The 3152-nt window shown below is 35.2% G+C and overlaps 1 protein-coding gene across 1 annotated transcript; it reads right to left on the reverse strand.

Annotated features, from left to right (window-relative positions):
• Positions 1-560: 560 nt before the first annotated feature.
• On the reverse strand, positions 561-2248 carry LOC114375829 (zinc finger BED domain-containing protein DAYSLEEPER-like). Its single transcript, XM_028333694.1, has 4 exons — positions 1681-2248; positions 1142-1474; positions 950-1057; positions 561-757 (listed from the first exon to the last, which is right to left on the reverse strand). Exons 1-4 carry the CDS (start codon positions 2246-2248, stop codon positions 561-563), a joined length of 1206 nt encoding a protein of 401 aa, XP_028189495.1.
• Positions 2249-3152: the final 904 nt, after the last annotated feature.

Here is a 3152-nt window from a genome sequence, read left to right on the forward strand (position 1 = left end):
AGTTTTAAGGAAGTTGCCACCTAAGATTAAGGATTCAGGGAGTTTTTTAATTCCTTGTATTATCAAAAACATGCAAATTAATAGAGTTTTATGTGATTTCGGTGCCAACATTAATCTGATACCTTATTCTGTGTATAAGAAGTTGGGGTTACAAGAACCCCAACCACATATCTTGGAATGGATGAGGAATCAAAGAAGGTACCCAATATAGAGCTATGATAGGATTACTCCTATATCTCATTGTGTCTAGACCTAATATCATGTTTAGTGTATGCATGTGTGCTAGGTTTCAAGAAAAAAACCAAGAGAATTTGACTTAATTGTTGATAAGAGAATCTTTAAATATCGTATTGGAACTCCTAACCTTGGTTTTTGCTTTAAGAAAAGAAAATATGTTAGGTTAGTAAAGTTACTATGATAATGATTATGCCGGTGACAAGCTTGAAGGGAAAAGCACAAGAAGAAGTTGTCACTTCATTAATGGAAACTTAGTCATTAAATTTGCAAGAAACAAGGCATAATTACCTTATCTACTACTGAAGTAGAATATATCTCAACTGCTAGTTGTTGTGCACAACTGCTATGGATAATATCTTATATTTCATGCTATTGTTCCTCCACCAGTCCAAAGCAGTAAAGGAATTAGTGTTAGGAACATAAATACCTTCATCAAGATAATCTTGCAATTCTGATTTTATAGGAGAAACTACCTCCTTTTCACAAAGCATGCTCATAATTTTGTCAAAACTAGTGACAACTGAAGTATTCAATTAGGAGGATAATGAACTTTTCACCTTCTTTATATTCTCATTAGCAACTTCTTTAGAATATATCAAGGGAAAACATGTACTCACCATATGAAATTTGCACCTAGGATCCAAAACACTTGCGATAGCCATCAACATATTACATTCCCCCCAATATTTGTCAAAATTTTTCTTCATTGGACCTGCCATTTCCCTTATGAAGAGATCTTCGTCTTCAATCTCCTTATCAAGTATTTGTTTAACCTTCCAAACTTCTGCCAAATACAAATTTGCAGTCGGATACTCACTACCTGCGTTTAAATAATAGTTATATTAAAGACTTTTAGGGATAACAGAGTGATCTAATAAAATACAAAAAAAAATTGTTATTGTACCTGAGATGACATGAGTAGCAAGATTAAAAACTTCCAGCAGCTTACAAACTTTCTCAACTTGATTCCACTCCTCAAGTGAAGGTGCATAATTATAGTGAGGCTCTTTTTCTTTGTAAGAAGCAAATGCAATCTTAAATTTCAAAGTAGTTGAAAACATATTAAAGGTTGAATTCCATCTTGTTGGACAATCAATAACAAGTTTCATTTCTTTCAAGCGTTTTTGCTCAACAACAACACAAAATGCCTTTAGTCTTGCATCGTTGAGGTTAATATATTTGACACTTTCATGAATATTGAAAATGATATCCTTAATTGTATTAAGGCCATCTTGCACTAACAAATTCAATATGCGAGCACAACATCGAACATGAAACAAAGAGCCACCAAGGAATAACTTACTAGTTAGAGATATATTCTCTTTGAGACATCTTATTCATGAGTCATTGTAAGAAGCATTATCCACAGATATTGAAAAAACTTTATTTTCAATCCCCCCCAAGTTTTCAAACACTTAAAAATAGAATCAGCAACATCAATACCACGCCTTGGAGCAGGCACTTTCACAAAACTTAAAACTCTTTTTTGAAGATTCCATCTTGCGTCAATGAAATGTCCAGTAATAACCATATATTCAACTACTTGATGGCTAGATTTCCACATATTTGTAGTTAAAATGATCTTGCTCACACTTTTTAAGAATTTCTTCAATGTTTTCTTCTCCATCTCAAACAATGCCAAACAATCATTTCTTGCAGTTTTATGTGTAACCTTATGAAAATCAGGGTTTGCATATTGGAAGGCCCACATCCAAATAGAATCCTCAACAACACTAAAAGGATATTCATGAACCATGATAGCAGTTGCAATTATTTCCCTCATCTTTTTGTTAGAGTATCTAACACCGGGAATCATAAAAAGGTTATTTGAATTTGAAGGCTGGAATGGAATGGTGGGTTGTCTACTTTTAGCAGTTGTTTTAGCCTTCTTTTGAATGCAAATTTTGGAATGTCTTTTCAAATGGGTAGTACTTGACCCATTTCCACCAGTAGCAAATTTACTTTTGCAATATCTGCAAACAGCTTTCTTCACCTCGGGGGAGATTTCCATTTCATCAAAATCATTCCAAACAACTGAAGTTTTTTTCCTTTTTCTCTCGACAACTGGTTCTTCATGTTCATTTTATTGATTGTTAGCTTCTACTTGAGTTGAATCTGCAGGAACTTTGATGCAATCCTACCCCGCAAGGGCATTGGATAGAAGACTCCAAGTAGATTGGGCCAGAGATGCAAGAGAAGACCCTAGGGTTCTCATGAGCCTTAGGGTAGATTTCGGGCCCATGGGCTAAGTATGAGCCCACTTATCTTTGTACATATTAGATTAAGGTTTCATTATTTTTGGGCCTTGTATTTAGGGCTCCATAATGTAGGTAGGGTACTGATGCAATCCTACTCCCCAAAGGTATTGGATAGAAGACTCCAAGAGGATTAGGCTAGAGTTGCTAAAGAAGGTCCACTCTTTTTTGCAAATATTAGAATAGATTTTTCCTCCTTTTAGGCCTTGTATTTTGGCCATTCTAATAGTATAGGGTTTTAGCCTTGTATTTCAGGGCATTTTGAGTAGTCATTGTAGTAAGGACTTTTTTTATATTTTCATGTATTTTGGCATGGGGGTGAGCTTAGTTATTATAGTGGATGTGTATCTAAGCTCTCAAGGAGGTGAGCTTAGCTATTAGAGAGGTGTGTGTAGCTAAGCTCTAGCTTCTCTAGGAATCTTCTCAAGGAAGTTTGTCAAGGAAGCTTCTCAAGGAGGTGAGCTTAGTTATTAGAAGGGTGTGTGTTGTTAAGCTCTAGCTTCTCAAGGAAGCTTCTCAAAGAAGCTTCTCAAGGAAGTTTCTCAAGAAAGCTTCTCAAGGAAGTTTCTCAAGGAAGCTACCTAGGCTATAAATAGAAGTATGTGTAACACTTGTTGTAACTTTGATGAATGAGAGTCTTGTGAGACACAACTCAAAGTT

The sequence above is a fragment of the Glycine soja genome, chromosome 2, assembly GCF_004193775.1.
Source record: "Glycine soja cultivar W05 chromosome 2, ASM419377v2, whole genome shotgun sequence".
Classification (NCBI taxonomy): Eukaryota; Viridiplantae; Streptophyta; class Magnoliopsida; order Fabales; family Fabaceae; genus Glycine; species Glycine soja.

Bases quoted from the DNA above. Each gene is read 5' to 3' on its own strand.
- LOC114375829 (XM_028333694.1), bottom strand. From the start codon at position 2,248: ATGGAAATCTCCCCCGAGGTGAAGAAAGCTGTTTGCAGATATTGCAAA. The intron at 1,475-1,680 runs GTATTGATGTTG...TGAATTTGTTAG, and splicing joins AGTGCCTGCTCCAAGGCGTG to TGCAAGATGGCCTTAATACA. The intron at 758-949 runs GTCCAATGAAGA...TGAATACTTCAG, and splicing joins CTTCATAAGGGAAATGGCAG to TTGTCACTAGTTTTGACAAA.